At 38.4% G+C, this 25,987-nt stretch overlaps 1 protein-coding gene and 1 pseudogene across 1 annotated transcript; one reads left to right on the forward strand and one right to left on the reverse strand.

Moving 5' to 3' along the window:
- The first annotated feature begins 3,434 nt into the window (after positions 1-3,434).
- LOC130996159 (putative clathrin assembly protein At2g25430) lies at positions 3,435-4,973 on the forward strand (annotated as a pseudogene).
- Positions 4,974-5,181: 208 nt separating this feature from the next.
- LOC130996160 (THO complex subunit 2) lies at positions 5,182-25,987 on the reverse strand. The gene is made up of 34 exons (XM_057921668.1): positions 25,410-25,987; positions 25,009-25,134; positions 23,910-23,951; positions 22,941-23,000; positions 22,788-22,850; positions 22,596-22,676; positions 21,680-21,751; positions 21,563-21,610; positions 21,410-21,478; positions 21,127-21,260; positions 17,481-17,556; positions 16,941-17,134; positions 15,950-16,030; positions 15,649-15,850; positions 15,314-15,556; positions 15,141-15,221; positions 14,940-15,059; positions 14,798-14,857; positions 13,806-13,933; positions 11,223-11,319; positions 10,936-11,064; positions 10,685-10,788; positions 10,353-10,533; positions 10,028-10,209; positions 9,293-9,899; positions 9,064-9,168; positions 8,542-8,697; positions 8,378-8,458; positions 7,748-7,958; positions 7,551-7,624; positions 7,329-7,440; positions 6,232-7,214; positions 5,666-5,952; positions 5,182-5,570 (listed from the first exon to the last, which is right to left on the reverse strand). Exons 1-34 carry the CDS (start codon positions 25,542-25,544, stop codon positions 5,501-5,503), a joined length of 5,394 nt encoding a protein of 1,797 aa, XP_057777651.1. The 5' UTR covers positions 25,545-25,987; the 3' UTR covers positions 5,182-5,500.

Consider the following 25,987-nt stretch of genomic DNA (forward strand, 5'->3'; position numbering starts at 1 on the left):
GACATAGAGGCAGCGGCATTTTCAGGAGAAGGGGGTGAGGCATAGAACAATGGCCTTACCAATTTTCGGAGGCTACCGACGACGACGTCGCCGAATTTTAGAGAGAGGGACGGTGGCGCCAGGAGTCAACAGACGAGCACCAGCTTTGCCGGTCGTTCAGCGGCGGCAGCGGTGAACTTTTATAGGGAAATTAGGGCTCAATTCGAGTATTCGAAATTCCACGAGAGAGAGAGAAGAAGAAGGTTGTGTGTGATTGAGATGGGAGGCCAAGGAGCTCGCTCGTATCGCACTCATGCAAATCGCCACCATGTTCGTGGCGGCACGAAGAAAGAGGCACCTTGAGCTGCCCTCCTGATACGATTCTTATCAGACCGTTCAAACGAACACGCAAGCGGAAGACTGAACGAACGATAGATGATGGAAGATCTCAAAACCTCTTAATCTAACCCACAGAATGATTTAGGCGAATTGAATTCCCCAAACCCCAACGTGATGTTGACGCAGCAACTCGGGGACGATGAATGACACCCGACGAGGGTTGGTTGACTCGTCGTTACGCCGATAGATGAATTCTCTTGGAATATTCAAGAGGAATTCGAAACTCTCAAGAGAGAAAACCTAAACTGACAGTTTTTTATAAAAATATTGTTCAATTTTCGTGGGCTACATATCAGCCATATATATAGGCAAAAACTAAACCTAGTTTAATAAGGAAACAACTTAAAACAAACCCTAATCAGCCAAACAAAGCCCTTATTCCCTAATTTTCGTGCATAACAAGCCCAATATATGGGGCATGCGAAAACCTAACCAAACTAGGAGAATAAACATGGAAAATAACTCCTAATCTAATAAGGAAACAAGTCCTTAGTCAAAACAAGGTATAAAACTCAAAACTGACTCAACTAAGGCCCAATTTCAGCCACCCTAATATAACCCACGAAAATAATAAAATAAAAACAAATAAAAGACTCGATTAAATCAGTCCATGTATGCAACGTAACTTGGGCCTCCATGGCATGCTCCGACCCCTCGCTTCTATTCAATGTCGATGAAACTCAGAGCAAGAAGAAGCGAATGTTTTCCCACAACAAAGAGCTTCGGTGAGTTTCGATTATGTACGGCGGTGCCGGAGCTTGCAGGAGGCTCTCTTGGGTCCCACTCGAAAAAAAAAAAAAAGTTAACGGCAAGAAAAGGCCGTTAACTTGCTGGGTTTAAATGCACCCTTTTTATGGACTCTGGGTGTGTATTTGAGCCAAGGTCGAGAATGGAGGGGGGGGAGGTATACGCTCTAGGGGTGTCTAGTTTAGGGGTAGATTTGTACCTTAACCCTTTATTTAAAAACTGTTGTTATGTATAAAGATATAGATAACGGATAAATAGAAACTTTCATAACGGTCCGAAACGTTATGTAAAAGACCTATAGATAACGGATTATCAGACGTTATTTATTTATGGATAACCGTTATGTATAATAGTATAAATAACGTATAAATATCTGTTATGTATGAGCGCCACATACATAACACCACTATACTTTACGCAAGTTTTTCCGCATAGATAACGAATAAAATTCGTTATGTATGCGCGTTTTTGGCGTAGTGAAGGTACATCCAGAGTCAACAAGCCATTCTGATTTACATTGAGATCCAGACATAGAGTCACTCAAATTTGTAACCATAAATACATCACCCATCATCTCACTCGTAGAAACCACTTTTGCGTGCTCATTATCGTGATTCTTTTTAGACATTCTTTCTCATAATGACTAGGTTTACCACAATTACAACACTATGATCACATTTTGATATATTCTTAGATCGACTTTTATTGTGAGATTTATTTTTACGACCTGATTCATTATCTTTCTTAGCATGTTTTTGAGATTTATATTTCGATCCACACCTAACATGCAAAACCTTATCCTTTGACTTCCCACTGACCCTTTCTTTCAATCAAGATCTTTACTCTTTGAAGAACTAAAGACGGTATCAAAAGTAATACAATTTTTTTGTTGTTATTTATGTCATTTTTCTGATTAATTTAGTCGTATATATTTTCTTGCAAAGTCATGTGATTTAGTTGAGATTTTTGGTTTTGATATATCAAGTAAGGCTTAGCTTGAAATTGTGATGTTTCAGATTTGAAAGAGATGATTTTAATGTCAAAGCATTTGGGATTTTGAACTGGGCTCGCGATGCTGCAAATTTTGGGCTGAAGCCCCACCCAACCGCGGTGCCTAGCGAGTTGCACTCACTGGGGGCATAACATTGTAGTGCGAGGAGGTGAGAAACTCTGGTCAGCCACAACACATAATGAGTCGGGCTGACCAAATGAATGCGAGATCAGGCGGAAGCCTCGGTCAGCAGTGACTGACTTTCAACTGGGCTGATCGAGACAATTTTCTATTCTCTCTATCCCACTTACCATTTTGGGTTGTCCCATTATTGTTGTCCCTTCAAAACGGAGCTAATTGTTAAAACATGATTGTAACTTTCAGTGCATTTCATAAAAAATGATTATACTTTACGAAATTCGAAAATAAGGACTGTATATTACAGAATTAGAAAATGAGGATTAGAGCTTCAATTTTTTACATTTACACTCCTATTTAACACATCAAAATGAGGACTATAACTTCCACCACGGCCTAAAACAAGAGTGTAAATGTAAAAAATCGAAGCTATAGTACTCATTTTCAAATTCCGTAACATATAATCCTTATTTTCAAATTGCGTAGCATATTGTCCTCTTTTTGAAAAACACTTAAAGCTACGGTTCTATTTTAACAATTAGCTCATTCAAAAGGTCTGGGTTCTACCACTTTTTTTTAAAATCAATTTACACATTCTTCTTAATCACCGTACCCAAAGGTTTTGGGACAACAATAGTGGGACGAATGGAGTATTAAAGACACAATACTTGCAATTACTTTTCTCTCAAACTTGGGAAATATAGTTCTCCCTCCGTCCCAATAATAAAGACACAAAACTTTTAGGCACGGTTATTAGGAGAGTTTAGTGTAAATTATATATTTAAATTCTACTTAATACAAAACTGACTTTATTTTAAATCTTATTAATTCCCTCTCTCATCTGTAGTACATATGCAATTAACTATCTCTCTCATCTTCTCTCTCAAGTCTCACCTCTTTGTTACACACCCCTCTCTCTTCATTGTTGCTTATTTACAGTAATTACTATCTTTGTCCAGCAAGAGCGTACACATTAGATTCAACACGGATTTTTACAAGAGTGATACATATTTTTTCTAGTGGAGAAAATGTGGTATTATATTAAGTAATGAGTGGTTAGAGTTGAATTATAAATGAATTTCTTATTTTATTTTTTTATAATAAGAAATTATGTCTTTGCAAAAAGTGATATACACTTTACAAATCCTAAAAATAATTGTGGCACAGTCTAGATGGAGATTTGCATAGAATACGTATGTTCTAGACCCAGCAAAGCATAGTAGAATACATAACAAAGTAGAAGCTGTCATATGTGAAATATGAATAAGTCTAAGTGGCATGCCGGCTTGTAGCTAACGTTGTATACGAAGCCAAGGTATCTCAAACAAGAAACCAACTATAACTCTCCATACACACTCTACCTATTAACTCGTGACAATGCAGAAGCGAATTCATCGAGTTTTCACGTGCGTTAGAGAACGCACGTGCGTCAGCTACGCCAAGATAGCCACCGTCGGCGGCCTATGCGACGTCGACCTTATAATCACTAAAGCAACCGGCCACGACGACGCCGCCTTGCCGGAGAGGTACGTCCACGAGCTGCTCAAGATCTTCAACATTTCTCCGGCGACTTACTCCGCCTTCGCCCTCAGCTTCGCGCGACGGTTCCGCAGGACACGGTCGTGGCGGGTGGCCCTAAAGTGCCTCCTCCTCCTCCACCGCCTCCTCCGCTCCGTGGCCGACGACGGCCCCCTGCGTGCCGAGCTCCTGTGGGCCCGCACCAACGGCACGCTCTCCCTATACCCATGCAACTTCCAAGACTTCACTTCCTCCGGCGTCGGACGACTACACCGCCTTCGTGAGAGCCTACGCCAGGTTACTCGACGAAGCCATAGACGCACAGACCTTCTTCTCTAGCAAAGGAGACGACGATGGCGATGAGGAAGACATGGCGAGGACGATGGAGGTCCTGCCTCAGCTGCAGAGCCTCATAGATCGCGCCATAGACTGCTGGCCTGCGCCGGCGCCTTCCAGAAGCTTGCTGGTGCAGTCGGCGATGAAGCACCTCATCCGCGACAGCATCTGGCGATACACGGTGTTTAGGGCGGAGATGGACAAGGTTCTGGACAATCTCATCCAGATGCCCTACCGGAGCTGCGTGGCGGCGTTCGGCATCTACACCAAGGCGGCCGCGCAGGCGGAGGAGCTCTCCCGATTCCACGATTGGTGCAAGGGCATGGGATACTGTGGGCCCTACGAGTACCCTTTCATTGAGCGGATTCCGGCGATCCAGATCAGCGCGCTAGAGACCTTCCTCGATCGGATGTGGCAGTCAGGGGAGACTTCTGGAAGCGGAGCACACCAAGAGGTGGAGGTGGAGCCACTGATAAAGTGGGAAGATGATGGCGATGGCGATGGCGCAGGATGGGAGGAGCTTCTGGAGGCTTCCATTAACAGCAGCGCTGGCGCATGGCAGATGGAAATTTACAATCCCTATGGTTTTCAATCTCCCAATCCATTTCATGGCCACCCAAATATAATTAATTATGGATCATGCCCTAATACGCCATTGCAGAACCACCACCCATGGCTTAAGCTCCATGATACTGCTTGCGCTTCATAAACTCATCTTATTTCTTTATTTATTCTTTCCTTTGTATTCTACCAATATACTGTTCCAAATCACAACTACTTCGCTCGTCTCATTAATAATTATTCACTTTTCTTTTTCATCTATTTTATTATTAATTCATCTCATTAATAATAATTAATTTTTCTTTTTCATCTATCTCATTAATAATAGTTCATTTTAAAAAAAAATACTCGCTCTCACAAAAATTTATAAACTGCATCACTTTCTATAATTTTTATTCTTTACTTACTCTTATTTTTAATAACCGTGTCCAAAAATATAGAGCCATATTTAATAGGACAGAAAGAGTATAACATAATGATTTTATATTTTTTTTTTGCTCGATAGAGACAAGTTAATAAAAACTTTTAATCTATATATAAATCTGGTGATCCTTTTCTCCATCTGAAGAATCATTATTAGAAGAGAAGAAAGCAAAAATGGTACATCCTCAAATTCTACATTATCCACTTTAAAAATGTGGAACTTGCACAAGTGATTACAATAGTTGCTGTTTTAGGGGAGTTGCTCTACTAAATTTAAGCTCGACCGGCCCCTATCAAATTTGTTTCCCTTGAAATAATCAACACAAATAAGTAGGGAGTAACAATCACTAGGGAAACTTTTGAGTTTCTTCCAATTGGCAAGCTACAGGTCTGAATGATGGCATTTCTTTACTTGCGATGCCGCCTCTTCGGTTCAGCTCTCTGTCTCTTGTCATCTTCCCACTCTCTGTCATATAATCTGAAATCCAAAGTTAAGGCTACAAAAAATTTGCTTAGAAATGCCAATTTTAAAGATATGCAATTGTGTAGGGTAAACATAGAGATTAAGGATACGGATCAGCATCACGTCGGGTTTTGTTGGGTGCTTCTTTGCTGTGGACGCGTAGGCCGGGCTCCTCAACATAACTTGGGCGTTGCACTATAGCCCCCTTGCGGTCACCCCTGTCTCTTACATCATGCGTCTGCGGCAAACTAACTGACACGGGAGCAGGTGGGGGTGCGGATGGTAAATACTCTCCAGGTTCTGACGTCATATGCTCCCGTTTGAGTTTCCGTCTCTTAGAAGCATTTAAATCCATATCCTCCTTGGTGTTTGTTTTCTCCCTTTCCCTCTCATCCATCTACACATCAAACATATGAAGAATGAAAACAATCTCTAATCTAAAAGATACAAGAAACCGAATGACAACCTGACCTGATAAAAAGGTTGAGACGACCGTGATTTCACATCTAATCTAAAATACTTTTAAACAAAACCCCTCAAATGCAAGTGGAAATTTTTTATAGATGGGACACTATGTTGGACAAACGCCTCATCTAAAAGCATGTTGCTGGGAGGTTTAATATGTAACTTCGAATGTTCTAAAAATAGCAAGAAGATGAGTGGCTCTTTCAGGTACCTTGATTGATACTGCATCGCGCTCATCACGCTTTCTATCTCGAAATTCATCGTCTCGTCTCCGTTTTGTGTCATCTTGTAATACTGAAGCATTCTCTTCAGATCTTCTCTTTTCTCTATCATCATGTCTAGGTGAAAGCTTTTGTGTATGTCTGGCATTTCCAAAACGCCTGTCACTATCATCATCTCTCCTGCTGCTGGCATTAACAGACTGAGGGATCACATGAGGTGGCAGAGGTGGAGGTGGAGGCAAACTCTGCCCATGAAATTTTTCATCTCCATGGGATTTCTCAACAGATGCTTCATTATACCGCACTTTGCCTCTGTCATCTTTATTCCTATCATCCTTGGCCAGTCTATCAAAGTTCCTATCCGCACCTCTTTCTTGTACTCTTTCAACAGACCGCTCTCTTCCATGCCTTTCCAGTGACCTATCTCTCAACTTTTCAGATAAAAGATCATCACCACGGGACTTGTCAGGACGCTCCCGATAATCCCTATCATATCTTTCACTGCTTTTTTCTTTTGATCTATCCACTGCCCTATCTGTAGCCCTGCTACTGACCTGTTCATCAGAGCCTGATTTCTCAGATGCTGCCATGTGGAGTTTATCCGTAGCTCGCAAATCATTTGACCTCTCCCTTTCAGACAATCGAACCTCACCACTGTCTGTGTCTCTTGAATCAACGTCGCTCTTGCGGCGTTTATTTAGCCGGTCAACATCTTCAGCAGGACTGGTTCTTTTTTGAGGTTTTTCAGTAGACTTAGAAGTTGCAATAAGATTCTCATGCCTAGGAGAATGTATAGTCCTGGAAGTTGATTGTTTCACATCAGAATATTCAATTCCCTCATCTTTCCCTCCATGAATCTTTGAATCAGAAGTTTTTGAATTGGTGACCTCCACTTTTGTTTCAGAATGAAAGTCTGAAGATCTACTGGACGAGTTGGTCACTTTTGCTGAAGAAGCAGTCGTGGCAGCATTTCCTGAAATTGTCGAAGAAATGTTATCAACTGCAATTAGTCAGCCATCTGTGGATAAGCAGATATATATATATATATATATATATATATATACATATATATCACCAGAGGATGAACCTGAAACTCTGCCAACATTTTTTAGGGGTTTATCATCTTCTTTAGCAAGATCCGGCTTCGCCTGCTTAGCAAGAGATCCAGCTGCTGAAGACCTTTTCACCACAGGCCTTGTCTGTATCCATAAGGTAATATTTAAACAGCAAATAAGTAGTATATAGATATCACAAAATAATGATAGGGAAAATGTCAGGCATAGAGCTCTAGAAGTTCTCTGGCCCTTACCTCGGGTTCTTTAGCTTTTGAGTTCTCTTCCAATTGTTTGTTTGCTGATTCATCCACCTGTTTTAGATTGTCAACTGAGAATGCAAATCAGTTGACAGCAGAAAACATTGATCAGACACATTATGATCCCAGACTTTCAACTTTCAATTAAGCTGGCTCGGTTTTCAGCAAGTCATTCTTATCTTTTTCTATATTACCATCTGTTCTTCTAGAATCTCTGCCAAGATTCCCAGAATCCGAAAGCAAGTTTCCCACAGAAACAGCTCGGCCCCCCATTTGCTCAGCCTGTGAAACAGCCCCATTTTGCAGGACATTAGCATTCGATGATAATGACCTGGAAGCAGGGGCGGGAGCAGCCTTTATATCTAGATAACCCATGCCAAATTCCTCATCTGTAACCCATGAAGGCTGCCAACAGAAAGCAAGATAGAAATCAATTAATAGATCATCTGAGTAAACAAATAAACTGCTATACAATATCCACAATGCTTGAAATCCAGAATAGTATACTGCTAGGTCACAATGATGTAAAGCAAACTCAAAACTAAATTTAAGTAATCAAGCACATCTCCCAGTTCTATAGCAGCTGCACATGCAAAATTAAGCATAGATATCAGATCGCTCACTTGAAATACGCTCATCATGTAGCCAAAAAAGAAAATTATCTTGAAAGAAATAGGAAATGAAATTGAAATTGTTTCCCAAACAGCTCCTATTGATTTTTTTTTTTTTTTTTAACTTGGGGGAGGGGAGTGTGGGGTTTGAACCCTAGACCTCGCTGCTTAGAGACTGAAGTCTGTACCGCTTGGATGAGTTTCATAGTTTACCTTTCTAGCAGCCAATGCTGCAGCAACACCAGTTGCTAAAACTTTGAGATCCTCTCTTTCATCACTTTTTATTTTGGCTACCTGTGCAAAATAAAAGAAGATTGTCCATAGCCTGATTCATGCAAATCTAGGAACAGAAGTCCAAGAAGAAACCAAAAGTTTACCCGCTTTTCAAGATTGATGCCAGTCTTACGAGTAACAGGAAAAACACTTGAAATTTTAGTTAGCATAATCAGGGCATTCCGTATCTCCATATACTCAGTTGATTCCAAGCACTGAATTAGTAGCTTAGTGATCCGTTGGCTCCATTTCCAATGTACCTTCAAGCAAGAATATACTGAATTTAGTAGAAGTGAAAAGAAACTTAAGGAAAATATGACAACACCAATATAATCTCATTTTCCATTATATTGTTATAGGCTAAGGACGGCAATGGTGGTGATTGAGATTCGGGTATTTAGAAAACAAGTTATATGATGGTACATGCACATTTTTGAGCACTGTACAGACAGTGTACTGAGTATATTAGTCAGTTGATTGAATATCTGCTCAGTTAACATATGGAGGATCACTTAATAGTGAGTGGACAGTGATCACAAACAACATGATTCAGAGGGAGAAGCGAAATCCATTGTGAGACCAAATACAAGACTCAACAGAAAATTATCAGTTATCCACCTACTTACCTTGATAAATTGGCCATAGGTGACACGCTGGCTGTTCGGATATCTATAATAGACAGCAAACCCTGGCATGTTTCCACACTCCCTCTCATATATTGATTCATCACTCTGCAGAATAAAACTCTGATAAATAAATGAACATACAAACATTCAAAGATGCAAAATATTAAAGATCTGCTAGTGGTGTACTGAATAAAATAACATTAAAGTTAAATATACAATAAACTCGAACCTTCCAATGATAAGCAGTTTTCAGAGTCTCAAATAAGAACCTCCCAAGTCGACCCACTTCATACTCAGTACAGCAGCATATCATCGGTTGTAATGTTTTGCATATCAAAACATCTATGTGATTTACAGTGTTGAAGAACGGAGTTCCTAAGGAGTGAAGTGTATTTACAAAATTGGCACAATATACAGCATCTGGCATACTGAACGTGCAGCGAGGAAATATACAACGCTGCAAAAATTCCATGTTGATTTTTAAAGTATCTGGGCATGAACTCAACCATGTATCCTTTTCATGGGCAAGTCGACGTCGCACAGACTCAACATGATCTTCATGCTTCTGAAGCTCTGCAGTTAATCGATCAAGAGACTCTTGAATTCTTTCCTTATCTTTTTTCCTCTTAGCAATTGCAGAACTAGAATTGTCAGAAAGTTCTTCAAGAGCTTTAAGAGATCCATGCAGCTTTGCAATTTCAGATTCATAACGATTTCTCGGTACATGGAGATCATACAATGTAAGACCCCAGAAAGTCGCATATAAATCAGGAGACAAGCTATTCCATGCTTTCGGAGGCAGCATTGTCTTGACAGTGTCAAGAAGATTGAGCCATCTGCAAGGTATATGCAAAAGACAAACCATTAATTTCAGCTGCTAGCAGCATGCTGTTATAGCGCTATCAATATACAAAAGAACATGGATAGTAAAATGCAGATAATAAAAGATAGCTAGAATGGTTACGATATAGGTTTGCGAGCAGATCCAAGATCTAGAGCCAAAGTTGAAAACAACTCTGAAGCTTCAGGCTCCTTGTCAGCACTCACAGGGTCCTCTGCTTCCTTACATTCTAAAGGCCAGAAGGAACTGGAACTATTCTGACACCTGAAGAGTCTCATCACTGGCCGATAAATCAAAAAGGCGACCTAAATATACAGACATGAAGAGCAATGTTTTAAGTCCTCAATTCATTATTTACTTGAGCAATATGTTCTGCATTAAAACTTGCATAACTTCACACAAACAAACAAGAAAGAGTTCCAAAGAATCAAAAAAGAAATGAAGAAACCTCGGGATCAAGATGATATTGATGCACAAGTTCATCAAGAGTGGGAATCAGCAATGCATAACTTGACGTAGGTGTCACTGCACTACAGAGAAATTCCACATACTGCAGAAGGGTCCCATGGCATCTATCAAACTGTTCACATACCATTTTTATATACGGCACATCTGCTTTAATGACAACCCTGCAAAGGAAAACAATTACAAAGCATTAAAAAAATTGTTACATAACTGAGACTACTCATTAGAAAACACTATAAATGAGTAAATATAAGTCGAGACTGCCAATCTTCTGTTCATCTGGTAAATATATGACCTAAAACATATAGAGCTTACACAGAACGATGCTGAGCTATCAGGAGCAAAAGGGGAATAGCCAATTTGGGTTCTTCCTTTGGGAATAAAGAATCTCTAAGTCTGTTCGTAGACTTGATCAGCGCCTGTAACCATAGAAGAAAACCTCATAAAATTCTATAAATTAAATTTCAAGATGCACTGGCGTTTAGAGTGGTACTGACTATTTCACAACTCAAAATTAAATACGCAAATGAGCTACAGTGAGTAGACAAAGCACGTTGCAAAAGCACCTTGTTATTCCTTGTCATGCCAAATGATGTTGCCTGATAACGGAGTGTGTCACTTCCTGACATCGCATCCAGCTGATCCTCAGTCATGTTTTCCGTGTACTGGACATTAGCCATCTGTTGAATTAGTTCCTGTAGGGATCCATGAAAAATTACAAAGAAAAATGTTCATTAACCAGTATGAGATGAGACACATCTGTTGTACAAAAATCCATGGAGCATTCCTGAGACTACAAACACAATATACTTTAGCAATAAACACGAACTAACAAAAATCAGGACATAACAACCTGCAGGAGGACAAGCTCAATCCCGTTGCCTCTCTTTAACTGATTGACAAGATATTGGAAAAGGCCCCTGAGCTCCATTGATGGATACTTTTTACACCTAGAATAAAATAAGAATCCTCAACCATATGCCAGATCATATATCCAAAGTCAACAGAAACTCAAAAAAAATCAAGTCACAATCATCTAACAAAATAATGGACTCAACACCAGGATTTATAAGAGTTTGTAAAAGACTAAAAAAACCCTACAATTCAAGGAATAAAGAATGTACAGGTTTAATGCGCTATATAACAAAAATGAACCCAGGTTAGCCTTTTCATTTTTCATTTAAAATATAGGAAATGTTCAAACTTTGTGGTCTTGATTTACATAGCACCACAGTGTTGTTCAGACTGAAGGACGCACACAGAAAATATGAGCAGTAGTTTTCAAAGAAATCTCTGTGGCATACTCCATCTAAATGACTGAAGGAATATTCTTCTGTCCAAAAGGATAAGGCAGACCTATCTACCATATAGTCAGAAAGATGACAAAATGAAAATTCATATTCACCCACACTGGGTAACAATGGATAACATGCAAAACAGTTCTATAGTTATATCATATCATCACCTCCAACAAGGACATCATACTTACACTATGAAAAGACTAATTCAATTAAACACTAGACATCTATTCCAATACGGCCCTTTCACCGACATCAAACAAGCACGAGAACCCCAATGATTGTAAAGATTATTCTTGTGCTGCAATATAGTCAAATTGGACACTAAAAAGAAATGCCTAATGCTAGATCCTTTAACATAAATATTTCAAGCATGTCATTTTAGAACCAATAAGACATTACTCACTCTAAGCACAGTGCAAGTGCCGCAACAAGAAGGTGGAGCACAGAAACAGAAACTGGTGATACAATCAAGAATTTGTTTAATATTAGATGGTAATATAATATTGTATACAATGTATATCCAACATCTACATGTTCATAAATCTTACAACTTACTAGCCTTGACATCAAACTCATGTTTCTGTCAAATGCCTCTCAATCTTACATTCATTTGGATATCGTAACTTCAGAGCTTTGGTGGATGATGCACAAGAAAAACAAGATCTCCCTTCTTCAAAGCACCAATGGCAGAAGGAAAACTGATTTGATCTTCCCATGTAACCCCAATGTTACATGCTAGAAAGATGAAGTGCTAAAGAATATGTCTGCCAACAGAACTCCAAAATATCCTCTCATTCACAGGATTGCATACTGATGATTCCTGATGCTAAAAATACCAATAATGCCACCTTGAGGAACATACAAGAAGTAGTTCTTGGCCATTCTTTGTCCAAGTGCAACTCTCAGTAGAGAAAGTAATGCAAAATTTCAATGCCACGTCCGAAGCAATAAGCAACCAAAATGTAAGAGGGGTAGAAATTCACTTGGAAAATTCATCGTCTCCGACACATAGCAATCTGAACTCCACCTTGTAATTGGCACTTATGCATGTATATCAAATAAGTAAGATATACAGCAGAGTATGGCCATCAGCGTCTACAGCACCCTCGACAAATTAATTACTTCTTCAGTACTCAACATACTCCATTTGGTATGGCTATTACTCTCATTAGCAAAACATCTAATGGACTAAAGAATATTCTTAGCAATGAAAATACCACCCCATTCTCAAAATAACAGTCCAGATTATGATCAAAGTTGTTCACCTAAGAGGTCAAACAGATCTTGCTCTCCACCCATCATGTGAGCTGTTGAGCTAATAGCTAGAGCCTTCGGATGTTAATGAAGCATAAATGCCAACATGACAAAACCTAGCCAACACCAGCAACTCCATTCCAATATAAAAATGACAATCTTCCACTAGCCAAAGTAGCTAGCCCACCCAACCTCCTTAAGAAAATAGTTGGGCATCGAGAGAGAAAACAGAAACTACACGGGCAGGAAGGATTAAGGCATGTCCTTGCCCCTCAGATAGGCTTCTTTACCCTCAAAATAAACAAGCATTCCCGGTCTAGGAGATCAGGTTTATTCTGATTGGTGTAAGTGCAAAAGAGAAAGGCAAACTGTATAGCCAATCAACATTCAATCTGCCAGGTCCACCACATCTCCAGCTCCCACTAACCAGCTTCTCCAGTAAATAATCAGCAACCCGCAAACTGGGTAGAGCATTAACCGTGGAAATCTAAGTTCTTTGCAGAAATAATAGATCACATTTAGACTAAACTGTTTATATACTTACGACACAATTCCCTAGATAAAAGTATTCGAGAAAAACACCAGAAGCAAAGAGAAAAAATATGAATGAAACCCAATCCCTTGAATAACATACTAAAAAGGAACAGAAAGGGTATAAAAGTACAAAACTAGAAATTTTATGAATTTGAAGCAACCACTCCACAAGGAAAACTAGTATACATTCACGGAACAAACCATTTGGATGCATGTAAAGACAATACACATCAACAAAAGCATTTCAAAGGCATCATATGCTCAATAAGGAACAAGCAAAATCAGCAGTATATCATAAACATATAACAAGCAAATCAAAGTCGTATAGTGGTGAAAAAGACTCATACAAGTGACCCCAAAATGATGCCAGAGATTGGAGCCAATCCGACAAATTGAGACCATCATCTTTTAGCTTTTCACGTCCACCTTGAGCCAAGCGTTCAATCACAACATACTCCAATATATCATACTCGAGCTGTTAAGAAAGCAGAAAGCATTAGAAACAATCAAATGATGAGGGTGTGAAAACTAAATCAGATCATTTACAGAAAATTCTTGATGCTAAAGTAAATTATGGTAAGACACAAGAAAAGAATAAGGGTAACTTGATAATGTGCTTCACATACATTTTTTTATTGCGAAGGATGCAAAAAGCATGAAAAGTATGTCCTTAGAGTCTTAGACTTTAGCTCAAAGTCGTTCATACGAGATATCAAGTTACGAAACCAATTTAATGGACTTTGGACCTCAAAGCACAAAAAGTGGGAAAACTACAGAAACTATCTCATTTAATAGATTTTGCACCTCAGACCACAAAAAAATAGGTAGACCAAATAAAAATATCCTCCAGGATTAAGCTGTTGAATTGGCAGTATCTGCAATTTCATTCACCTGAAAGAATTATTCATCTAGTAATTCTGCAAAATTCAATTTTGGTAAGCACCTAACCCCCACCCCATACACTCAACATATACATGTCTGTGAGTGTGTGCCTTCTCAGAGGGAGGAAGTCAGGATATGAGTGGTCTGGTCGTCTAACCCCAAAATATCAATGGTGTCTCTTTGCTACCATTAGAGAAACACACACTGGCCCCATGAGACCATGAAATGTGTTTTCCAATTACAATATCTTCAAATGCATAGAAATGCTGAATTAACAATGTTACAACAAACAGTTATTTTTTTTGTAATACAAAGCAGCTACAAAAATTCAAATCTTAATATCTAGAAATCCAAAACTCTAACTGCATACTCAAATCAGATAGAAATACCTTAGTGAATTAGTTGCAAGAAAATAAATAAGATAAAGAGGGAGAAGAATAAAATATAGATGATAGACCTGTGTCAAGTACTTGAATGCATCGACAACTGGAGTGATCATATCCCTGTAAGCCTCTATCTGCACAGTAAAATAGTCAAAAACTCATTTAGCTAAAAGGCCAAGTATTAAGTGAACAAATTTACACAGCTAGGTATATTACCTGATGAACAATTGTTCGAAGAACTGTCATTGGATTGGCATGAGCCAATTTAGCAACCATTCTTCCAAGCTGCTTAAGATTTTCCTTGGCAAGGCGTTTTAAAATTCTTCGAGTATCCAACTACAGAAGATGAACATTATATTACACAGTACTTGATGAACGAACCAAAGCAATAGAAGCAATCAAGCAAATAATTTGTACCCTTGCAGTTTGCCTGGCTGCCAAAATCATTGGAAATCGTTCATCATCCTTTTCCCATTCGCCATATAAACGATAGCGCACCTAATGGAAAAAGTTATAAGACCATAACTCAGCTAAACTGAACTGATAATAAAATGGAAAACTGGAACATGGGATATGTGTTCAACAGTAACCTCATAAGGAAGAAGACTCAAAAGTTCCCATATCTCCTGACCAACTGCAGGATTTGCAGGTATCAACTGCAGAGAAGGAAGAAGGCACATTCCAAGTGCTTCATCAATTCTTAATCTTGCATCCTTCAGGTGGAGGCGAGGATTTTGAATTCTTGTGGTAACAGAATGAGAACCAAATGCCCCATCACCATCATTAACAAGATCCAGTGCACACAGGTAATAACCTCTCAGCACTCTGGTTATCTGCACACAAGTACAGAGATCAGGAAAGAGAATCTTAAGAAAATGAAAGGCAACCAGTAAGTTGAGAGAATGCCAGGATCAGGATGACAGACCTTCTGCAGTAACAAAGCATCACGATAGAGATAGGGTCCAGCAGAAGCAAGCATTTCAAATAGCTCTTTTGGCAAATTGATAAATGATCTATTTGAACTTCCGGGATTCGAATCAGCTCCAGAGGCAGAAGAAGTGCCAGTAGTTGAAAGTTGTGTTTGAGATACTAATTTGTAAGCAGGTAACATTGTTTTTTCAATGAGTCTGGACAGAAAGACAAGAAGTACCATAAGAATTTCATGCTAGAGCCATAGTATTTTCATTTTAATTTGAAACCTTACTGCACGACATATGATCACTTACCTAAATAATCCACTACAAATTTGTACATACTCCACAGGATTAAGGGGGGAAAGGCGCTCCAATAGTTGATGAGCATGAAACCTGAGACATCAAATGCAAACAGTAAGTCACGCCAAATGTGGTTCTTAATGGAAATTATCTATTATCCCCTTGGTTTAGAATATATGCTTAAGGCATAAATAGAGGCTAGGGGGATAATGAAAGTGGAGGTGGGGGGACAAAGGTTTCAGCACATAAGCATTCAATGAGAAAAATTCTAGACCAAAAGGTTCAAAACTAGATAAATCAATGTATGAGTCTGCACCTTATAAGTCAGAATACATGGGACTGCTCTTGTGATTATTCTATCAGATTATCCAAAAGACTACATGGAATTTCAGCTGATACATCACCATTGCACTGACCATTTTTAGGTGCAGGTGATACAAGTGTGATATGGACTTCCAGCATTGATTATCTTTTGCATGATTTGTGTAGTCATTCACATTATTGTGACTCTTGAGTTGTTAATATCTTCTTCTTTTTTTGAGGCAATTGAGTTGTCAATATCTGATTTAGTTTAATTTCATCACTGAAGATGACTCATTAACACTCCATAGTCTCTGTTGGGATCACACAGAAAAGCTTGTTAATAGACAACCTTTTGCTTATCAAGGCCCAAGGAAATCAATGTTCAATAAATATGCTTTCCCAACTGAACCAGAGATCTACATTCTGGAAAGTCTCCATGTTTTCAACTGTAGAAAGCTAAAGGTCTTGAGTAGTGCGTACATGCAAGTTGTGGATATACTATAACCAACTGTTACACATATTACATGCCTTACTAGTTCTTTTAACAAATCATGCTTTAAGTTTACGACCATTAAAGATTACACCAACACCAATAACAAAGATCAGGCAAAAAAGATTGCAACAGAGGAGGGATTAGAGCAGATGGTGGCTCAGAATCAAGACAATCTCCATATATTTTAATTAGATAGTTTCAGATTACCAGTCGTCCACAGCAAGGAAGCCCATCAGTAAACCCAGAGGTTGATTATTAGCAAGATCTGGCGATCTTTCACCAACAGCCATTGTTTCCAAGTCAAGAGCAGTAAAAAGATCTACAGTCACATCTCCTTGATCCTGGCCATCCATGAGATCCTTTCCAGTGGCAGCTAGATTAATTTTCCCAATTTTATTGGCCTACTCATCCCAGATGAACAACAGATAATTAGATGCAATATTTAACAGCCAAAGGGAAAACGTTAAATAGAGAAAGAAAGCAAAAAAAGCATACTAGAAGTAAATGGTGTAGATCTCAACAAATAAACAAAGTGATCATGCTTTCAAAGTGAGACAGTGATGCCGATCAGGATCAATTTGAGCAATCAGTTAATGTCTGAGTAACGAAACCCAATATAAATGAAGTAAACATCTGATGGGTGACAATCAATAAGGGTGTCACAGAAAAAGGGGGATGACTTGTGAAATTAGAAAGAAGTGAATTCTTTGAAATAGCAACAAACATCGAGTAAATGATTTCAACTACCTCATCAAGCCTCTTAGCTGAAAAGGCAGTATACTGCTCAAATGCTACTTCGTCTTTGGGAAGTAAATGTGGATATCTGAAGAGATAAAATATCAAATGTGAGCAGCAGTCTGGGAACAAAAGGTAAAAAGTGTGGACGGAGTTGTTAGCATTGCAGGATAAAGGCCCAAGTTGATCATGAAAGATGAAGTGACACAGAAAAACATCACATGAATAAGAAATGAAAAACTCAGGGTGTGATCATAAGATCCCAGAAACATGATAAAGTTTGGCATAAGAGGAGCAAAATGGAATGAAAACATAAAAACAGTGAACTGATTAAAACAAGATAATAGTAGAAAAGTCCTAGCTGCAAGGTCAAAGCATAGAGAAAAAAATTGGTAGCCATCTATACAGTATATTAGACATGTCCATAACAGAATATGACTGCATGAACCTCAGCACATGCTAATCAATATCATGTCGTGTAGGTCAACTGACTCGACACTTAAGAAATAAATGTTTCATTTATGAGTTCAATTTGATCATCTCTTGTTCATGGATTTTGTGTTTGTGAATGTGTTCTTAGTTCTCACCAAATGAATGATTCTCACTAGATCCCATCATGTTTAGGATCAGGTAAAATGGCCTTTTTGTGTGAGAACTACGAACACATGCACAAACACACAAAATTCATGAACAAGAGATGGTCAAATTGAACAAGTAAATGTAACACACGCACAACCACATTAGTTGATAGTAAATCATGTCTATGTGTTTCATTTATTTCATGGATTTTTGTGTTTGTGCATGTGTTCTTAGGTCTCACCAAACGGATGATAGTCACCGGATCCCATCCCTATGGGGTGTTTGGTTTAGTGGATGAGATAGATAAGATTGACTGATAGGATTGGAGGATGATTAAATAATCAATCCAACTTTGAGGTGATAAATAATCATGCAATTGGATAATTAGAGTGCGGCTGAGTTATCCATCACGGGTTGTATCATGCAAACCAAATACTTGATTAAGATGAAATATTTTATCAATCATGTCTTCATTCAAACCAAATGCCTCCTATATATATATGAGAGAGAGTGTGTGTGGATCCCCCAAAGAAAAGCAAAGGGCTAAGGACCAAACACACCCCTATGGTTGACACCAAAAATCAAAAACCACCCGAACATTATGTTTTGACAACTTAACCCCTATCGCCTGAATAAAGAGTGTGAATCCCCCTTTTATTGACAGCCTTCTAACTAAACGTCGTTGCTGAAAATTTGATTTTTTTTTCCTTGACTTTTGTCACCAAAAATGAAAAGGAAAAAAAAAATAAGGAGAGGGAGAGAAACATGGATTCGAGTCATTCGACACCAATCTCCCGGTACAGCCAAACCACAAAAGCAGCTGGACCGGATCGAATCCCTCAACTCTACCTCAAAATAGTCCCTTCTCCACCCAAACTCTCAACTTCATCACCTGCATCAACCATTTCGCCTAGACCCCCCTTACACTATGCATTGTAGGAGCTCCTAATCTTTCTCCTTCGCCTGTAGAATTAGGAAGAGATGCAAGTGCGGTAACTCTGCATCCGGGTGTAGTGTGTTGCCGCGGTGTATCCGAAGATCAAGGTGGAAGTTGGATAAATATATGAGGAAGGAGAGGGAAATTGTTGTTCCACAGGAATACTTATTGGTCAAGCCAAGGAAGAATAGGTAGTCTAGAAAGGGAAAAAATGATTTCTTCTAAACATGACCAAGGGCAATGGCAACAATGGGAGAGCATCCAAAGCGAGGAGAAAAGCTTGGTCGTTGCCACCGTAGTCGCCGAGAGTGGTGCAAAGTGCAAACACTCCTTCTGTTTGCCAATGTAATGTTTTAAAAATAGGTTTTGAGGTGTGCCTCGGTGCGGGGCGGTCAAAATCTATGGCTGAGGCAGCGCCTCACCTGGTCCGAACGGGATGCACGCCTTTCTCAGCTGAGGCACTAGGGTTAACAAACAGCCCTAATTAACAAATCAAAAGGACAAAAAATCACCCTAAACGCTAAACCCTAAAGAAAAACTGGCAGAAGTCTCCTGCTCCCTCTCCCTCTCTCAGTCTTGCAGCCTAATTGGAATTGAGTTTAAGATTTTAAAGACGTAATGACTTATAATAAGTAGTTACAAACTTATGTTTTTATGTGTTTTCACATATTTGCTATGTTTATATGTGTTTTATTATATTGGATTTAATTTTATGTGTTTTGTATGATTTACGCCCTGGATAGCCTCGAAGCGTAAAGAAAACGCCTCAAGGATAAAATGTTTTTTAAAATTAAAACCTTGTGTCAATCCAATCAAACTTTCCATTGTCACCATCTCATCTCATACTCTTAATGAAAGAGACTCGAGAAATGCAACACATTTAAATTGAGAATCCAATTGGGCTTCAGCTCATTGCAAACTCCAAGGAATTCGGGTTTCAGAATGAAGAAGTAGATTAGAATTGAAGTGAGAGACAATTAAGGAACAAGAGTTTAAGACTTAAAATGAATGTCCCGTTAGAAAGAAAGATAGAAGTTGAAATTGGGGATGACTACGCTCGGTTGGTGATGTATTTATGAACTTTCACAACTGAACTAAGATGTATTGATGAGAAGCTCACAAAACAAAATGCAAAAATTGAATTATCAGTAACGACATTTTGAAGGTCATTAGTTTTGTGCAGGATCTATACTATTTATTGAGACGATAGGGGTTAAATTGCGCAAAACATAACCTTAGAGGGGGTCTTTGATTTTTGGAGTCAGCCATAGGAGTGTTTTTGGACCTAAGCAGAAAAATAAATAACTTTGCAAAGAACTTCACTTCTACAGGCATTTTTTCATATTTATAAAGGAAAAATGGAAAGAAAAGGGATCTCCATCTATAATCTACATTGAACAAACAATTTATAGAAGACGAGAAGAGAACTGTCCTGACCAGTATGTAGATAATTTTAGGAACGGTCTATTTATATTCAAGGTAGGTAATAATATTTCATACTAGATAAAAGCCAGGGGCACAAATAGATCTTCCACAATAACACCCAAGTAGCTGCTCTACTACAATCAATTTACTTCTGCAAACTTAAGCCAGTAATAAATATAGTTAGGTCCCCGAATATATCAGAAATTATATAAAAGGAATACTAGCTTGGCTTCAGATATGTGGTACTCCTTGTTCACATTTTCCGAAAAAACTCAAATTACAACAAAGAGAAGATAGTCTCATGTCCCAAGATCATTTCACAATCTTTCAAAATAATAATTTGACATGAGAATTCATTGCTAAACCCAAATCAGGGAGAACAAAGTATACGCACTGGTAGTAGGTATTAAGTGTTCCTCCTTCCCATCTTTCAATAATTGCGGCTTTAATTTTGTAATCTGTATGGATTGGTTGATGTTTGTTTAAACTAAATCCAACGAGACAATTCAAGCAAAAGATCAATTATCTACTTCAGGTTGTATTAATTCGGAAAGCCTTTACCTCTACCCAGTGAAAATTAAATTTGAGTTCCTAGCGGAAAGAGACAAAAGGAGATGCGTGGAGTAAGAAATGCAGGAAACTTGAATGCATACTATCTGAATCGAAGTGCATGAGAACCAGCTTATGACCCAACGAAGATGCACAGTATTTACTCACATGCTATCAACATCAATGAACTCTTTCTTCACCATCAAAGCTGTAAGCTGATAAAGCCCAGTCGGTACAGGAGTATTGATTTCATTGCGCTGAAAATACTGGAACTTGAATCCAAGAATTTGTGATGCATGGGACTGCATAGAGAAAAATAAACCCACAATCACACCCTCAATATAGTACCAAAAAGCATAGATATACAGACATGCTTGAGAATATAGATACGCTTAAGGTCTAAAGAAAGAAAGAAAGATGGTGGAAACTGAAAAAATCATCACCAGCATACCTTAGGAAATATTGGAATCAAGTCCAAGAAAACACTGTTATCCAGCTGAATCTCGAAACATTCCAACACCTTCAGATAAAAACGTCCAGCAGTAAATGATGAATAAATGGCAAATATGTAAGCACAAAATTAGCATAAGAACATCCGACTTACAATATCAAAAACGCGATTGGGGTCCAGATCAAAGTGACCAATTAAAGACTGCAATAATTCAGAAATCAGAAATCGATGATACATAAATTTAAAGATAAAACATGGAATAGTCATTACCTTAATTATGCCAACTGTTGCAGCTGATTGATTTTCAGTCGATACTTCAGGAACTTGACACAGGAGGGTAACCTGAAAGACACTGGAAATGTAATAATCGACCAAATAAGGGGAACAAAACTAATCATTCGCCAATGTTTGGGGAGCATAACTCCAACCCACGGTACCCACCACCCAAAGATTTCTGAAACTGGAGTGACTGTTCAGGATATTTGCAATAATAAATGATTTTATTTTACTTTTTTGAGGCGGAAATAATATGTGATAGTTAATCAAGCTTCTTCCATATCACTGCTCACCAGAAGGACAAATTAAAAACAGATGTGATCCAATTAAACAATTTCTTTCTTTTAAGAGAAATGGAAAAAAAAAATACGAATCAACTGAAAGTTTACAGCAAGTGATGAGACATCTACTTCAAAACCCACATAGGCTGAACCAGTGACATATCTTTCCATTATATGTGTAGGTATACAGACTACTATGACCCAAAGAACCTGTGAAAAATCCTAGAGTATCTCTCCAAGAAAAAAGTCCACGAGTATGATACAAAAGGATTTGACCTTTCGAAGATTGATAATATATACTGTTCACCAGGGAGAAAAGACCCTCACTACAGTTAAATTATTTCTGAACCCTTATTGAGACATTAATGTTTCTGTTAAAAGATATAAATTCCCATCATTTGTTTTAGCACACAAATGAACATGATCTAGATGAACTTTATCAACTTTCGCACAAATCACGCAGTAGGAACAATAAGAATAAAGAAGGTACCAAATTGAGAGCAGAAAACTACTGACTGAAAACCAAAAGAGTTAACAAAACATGAAAACTCAAATTCCTCACAAAACAGCAGCATAAAGAATGGAACGGGAAAGGGACAAAGAAACGTCAGTTGGGAGAGAAAGGTTACCAGTTTGGCATAGCCCTCACTTTCTTCACGAAGCAAGTTAAATTTAGTTTGTTGATAAAGGAGTCGGGTGTTTACCCGGACCTGAAACCAGAAATTGTACTTTCAAGAACAAATAGGAATAGGAATACATGCTCAACTACAGACATGCATTGCTATGAATTTTCCAGTATGTGCAACTGAAGCTCGAAGTACCTCCTTTGACTTCAAATCTGCAGCCTTTATTTTAATCATTTCGGACTCCCACAAAAATTCTTCCTACATAGGTGGAAAAGAGCTGTCAACTCTTCTGCTTTACAATGTTCCTCTATATATGAAACAAAAGTAACTCAAACAAAATATTCTCACATCACAACGCTCCTGGAAAAATCTCAATGGAACCAGCGCAGATTCCACCAGCCATTTTGCCTAAAATAGAAAGAAAGAACTAGAAGGGTCAAAATCCTAAGAACATGGAAGATGGGGGGGGGGGGGAAAGGAACTACTTGCACATCAAAGATAGCTAATGCACACAATAAGTTGCGGTTACCATGCTTTGTCCACACCAATTTAACAAAGTTCCGATTTTAAACAACTGAAGAGAGATAGAACCCAAGCAGAATGGATATAGAAGTCAAGAAGATAGACATCAGACTGGAGAAAAGAACATATTCAAACAATTGTAACATACATTTGCAAAACACAACTAGATTTGATAGGCAACATGAAATAAAGCAGTCGTCACTTTCAAACAAAATCAGGTCATTGGTAAAGTAATGACTCTAGTCAGTTTGAACTGGGCCCTAGAAAACAAAACCAAGAGGGTTTTTCAGATGAGAGCTATTATTAAAAAAGGTCATATAGATGTGGCATATAGCATGTGAACTCAAGATGTGGCAGTTTTGCAATTTTTATACCTTATCAGTCGTAGTAACGCATTGCCTGAATTAATTTTCATTGCACATCATACATAACGTCCATATGTCAGAGCCATTTTTGCTAACCAATTAGTTGCTACTGCACTTTAGAAGAACTGCAGCCAACATATTCCAAGTCGATCCTAATGAGATTTCTATCTCCCTTTCATTATAAAGATCATTTATCTGTTTTAGAAAAATTCATAAATTTCCTCTAAGATGTGACACATCAAAAACATAGTGAAGTCCTGTTGTACTAGAAACCACACGAGATTATTTTTCATTCAGTTTATTTCATTTTATTTATTTATTTGGGGGGGGGGGGGTTTCTTTGCTGTTTAAGTTCATTTTAAGGATGATAAGTGATAACTGAGAGAAAAATACATTGTAAATTCAAACTAAGATGGTGATGGACTCTTACCAGTTTGATAAGACGGGAACGATATTCCCCAGGCATGGTGAGCTGGAAGAAATTAGAAAATGCAAATTAGATTGAGGTGAATGTAGAAATGCAATCTCCTATCCACACAGATGCTATAAGATGCATACAATCGCAATAATCAATGCACAGAAGCAACCAAACTCATATAGCAGTAAATACAATTTTAATAAATGTGAGTTAATACATGAGAAAAATAACATGTGCTGGAAAGGTCACCACATTCAATCAGTTATTCACTTTATCAGGCAAAAGCATTTCTCCAAGGATTCATTTTCTGGAAGAACCTGCTTGAACTGAGGTTCAGCCAAATAGCATTTTGATGATGACGCAGAATCCCTTCTCTCCTTTCCAGTGACAGTCAAATTAACATTTTTAAGTAATCACAACATAGGTCTCACACCTCATATCTTAATTAATATGGTAAATTTCAAATGGCAGGGATAGGTAGGCAGAAGTATATAAAAGAGTAAAATAAGTTTGCATGATTATGCTGTTGACTGATATTAAACCACACCATATTAAATCCAACAAGGCGCTTCTTATGAAGATATGACTATTTGAGTTCAGATTCTCTGTTGTCAGACTAAATAAAAAGTTACAATTACACGGGTGCTATATCTTGTATCATGTTGTAAGCGACACGTGCTCTGGAATCTCAGTTATTCATGTACTATGAGAAGTTTTGCAAACAAGCATTGTAACATCATTAACTAACTTTCAAATGAAAAAAGAACAAGGCCAAGCACCAACGGTTGCAAGGTTGGTTGATTTTAAGAAGACCAGAAACATAAAGCCTACCAACAGAAAGATGAATACAATAACCCACAGTTGGAAAAAAAACTTTTTTGCGACTACAGAATTTCCTCTTAAAGCCTAATTGATCTAAATACAAATTCATTACGGACTGAATGTGTTGCATGTACTTTACATCACAGGCTTAACTTCTTTCTCCTCTCACATAGAATGTCATGTTCAGAAGCTCCATGGGCAAACTAAAAGCAAAGCTCAAACCAACTCCACAAAATTACTCGTACAAATACATGATGACAGGATCCAATAAATGTGTTAAAGAACTCACGTCTTGAGCCATCTGGGAAACAATATCAGCAAAATATGATCCCACGTCCCCCTCCAGATCACAATCCAAAAATTCCACTGCCTCCAAAGCCACTTTACATTTCTGATACGGCAGGTCCCCTCGGACCTAACCAAAAAGAATGTGAACATTCATTAGAAAAAAACCCAGAATTTACTGAATTCAGCAGGCAGGAGAAACCCACCAAGAAAACCTCTTCAAGAACTTTAACGCCGAAAAGAAAAGGTGGAGGGAACTCAAACCCCCGACCTAGAAAAGCAGAGATAATTGCAAGAAAGCCACCCCCACCCCCAAGTCCCACGAGCAAGCACCCTCCTCCCCAAACTACTAGCGGGATAAACAACTCGAGGTGCAGACAAACAGGAGGAAACAACTAATATTACCATGGTGTAGCATAGCTCGTAGAGAAATCGGAGAATATGAGCAGGAGAATTAAATTTGAAATTCGAATTCGGATTTTTCAATTCTTTAACGGCGTCCTCCGTCACGTATACACACTCCAGCGGCGGCAGAGACATTGTTTCAGCTTTCTGTATGAGTAATCAGCGGAGCTGCTGGGGTTGAAACGAATTATTGCAAACGGGAATCAGAGCGGTAAACCACGGCAGAGTGGTGGAAATGTCGTTTCCGAGCTTTTCATTAGCCGATGATCGAAGAGGGCTTCTTCTTTCTAGGGTTTCAGGCGAATTTCATCTGTGCATACAAGGGTTTGGGATTTGGGGATTTTGGAAAAAATATTATACTCCTATTTCTCTGGTTTTTTCTGTTTAACTAATAAACTAGTTGTACTAGTATTTGGCCATTGCATTGAACCGTAAATTTGTATTCAAAATTTATCATACGCAGTATAATTACAATGTTCATAATTTATAGTAATAAATTAAGAGGGGTGTATTCGATGCTACAAAATACTATAGTGCAAATAAATAAGAGATATTTTACAAATACAGCCATGTGGAAT

Source organism: Salvia miltiorrhiza, chromosome 7 (genome assembly GCF_028751815.1).
Source record: "Salvia miltiorrhiza cultivar Shanhuang (shh) chromosome 7, IMPLAD_Smil_shh, whole genome shotgun sequence".
Taxonomy (NCBI): Eukaryota; Viridiplantae; Streptophyta; class Magnoliopsida; order Lamiales; family Lamiaceae; genus Salvia; species Salvia miltiorrhiza.